At 33.4% G+C, this 1,258-nt stretch overlaps 1 protein-coding gene across 1 annotated transcript in view; it reads left to right on the top strand.

Annotated features, from left to right (window-relative positions):
• LOC106457965 (proto-oncogene tyrosine-protein kinase receptor Ret-like) overlaps window positions 1-1,258 on the top strand; it is an 87,978-nt gene that overhangs the window by 73,824 nt on the left and 12,896 nt on the right. Inside the window, exon 20 of the mRNA XM_022384065.1 lies at window positions 859-929. Coding sequence (XP_022239773.1) covers window positions 859-929 — 71 coding nt within the window. The remainder of the gene's footprint in view (window positions 1-858; window positions 930-1,258) is intronic.

The following is a 1,258-nucleotide window of genomic DNA, read 5'->3' as shown; positions in this document are numbered from 1 at the left end:
CTGGCCATGCCGTGACGAATGATAGTGTTTTCAGTATTCAGAAATGTATATATCTAAATCTAAAAATATGATTATTTTATATAACATATTTGTTTGTTTTTTGAGAGCGTAGCCACATGGTGCTATCAGCTGTGTACTCCGCGGGGAATCAAACCCCGGATTTAAGCATTGTGAGTCCATAAACTTACTGCTGTCCTATCGGAGGACTGTATGATATGATGCCAACGAAGAAACTACATTCATTTACACAAATCTGCTTTGTCTTGCATAGTTGTCCAAAGGTATGATATGATACTTCCAATGACGTAAGGGATATTTTTATGTCATTAAATACTTCTCACATTTGTCGACAGATCGCTTTCCTGAAATTTACACGAAAAAAAATTGTATTAAAGTACAGCAATCAAAACTAGACTACCGACAATTTGCATCTAAACAATAACAACGTAATGGACCAATTGAAGTTTGTATTTTTGTTTTCTCTAGATGTTGTCGGTATGCTCCAAAACTATAAGTTTCGTTATTAATTTGTGTTTATTTTGCTGACTGTAAAATTAAATGTAACATTACTCAGTTGCAATGTAGTGAAACCAATTAAAGTGTTACTGGTTGTCATATCATACAGGCTAATTAGACATTGCTGCTTGTAAACCGTGTGCTGGTTTATTGCGATTCTTCAGTTGTTTTCTTGTGTTCTGTCTGTCATCTGTAACAGTTACGTTCTCAAGTGAAATATTATACATATTTAGCTTGGAATAATATGTTAAGTATTTAGAACAGAGTACATGTTTTTTATTTCATTGTAAACTAAATAAGATTTAATATTTGAAATATCGATTTTTTTTGTTTTAATTTTAGGGGAGAGTCCCAGTGAAATGGATGGCAATAGAATCTCTTGAAGACAACTTGTACACATTCAAAAGTGATGTGTAAGTAAACTTTAAAAATTTTGGCGTATTTAGTACACGTAATGTTCGTTTTGGAAGGTGTGAGTAGTTGAGAAATTAAAAAAATATATTCCTTTAAACTTTGTTCTGATATACAAGAGAGGCTTTGCCTTTATGAATTAAAAGTGCAATGGTCTCTCAAGGGTTTGGAAATCACTGGCATTGAGTGGTCTCTGGGGGTTCTTTTCTATTCCCCCATCATTGATTAATACATTATTTCAGCTAACTCTGCTTTTTCTTACATGGAGACAGTCATATACAGCATCCAGCAATATATGGAGATATCACAACTATCGGGACAGTCACATACA

This window comes from Limulus polyphemus, unplaced genomic scaffold (genome assembly GCF_000517525.1).
Source record: "Limulus polyphemus unplaced genomic scaffold, Limulus_polyphemus-2.1.2 Scaffold398, whole genome shotgun sequence".
NCBI classification, from domain to species: Eukaryota; Metazoa; Arthropoda; class Merostomata; order Xiphosura; family Limulidae; genus Limulus; species Limulus polyphemus.
This window is presented reverse-complemented; position numbering and strand designations above follow the sequence as displayed.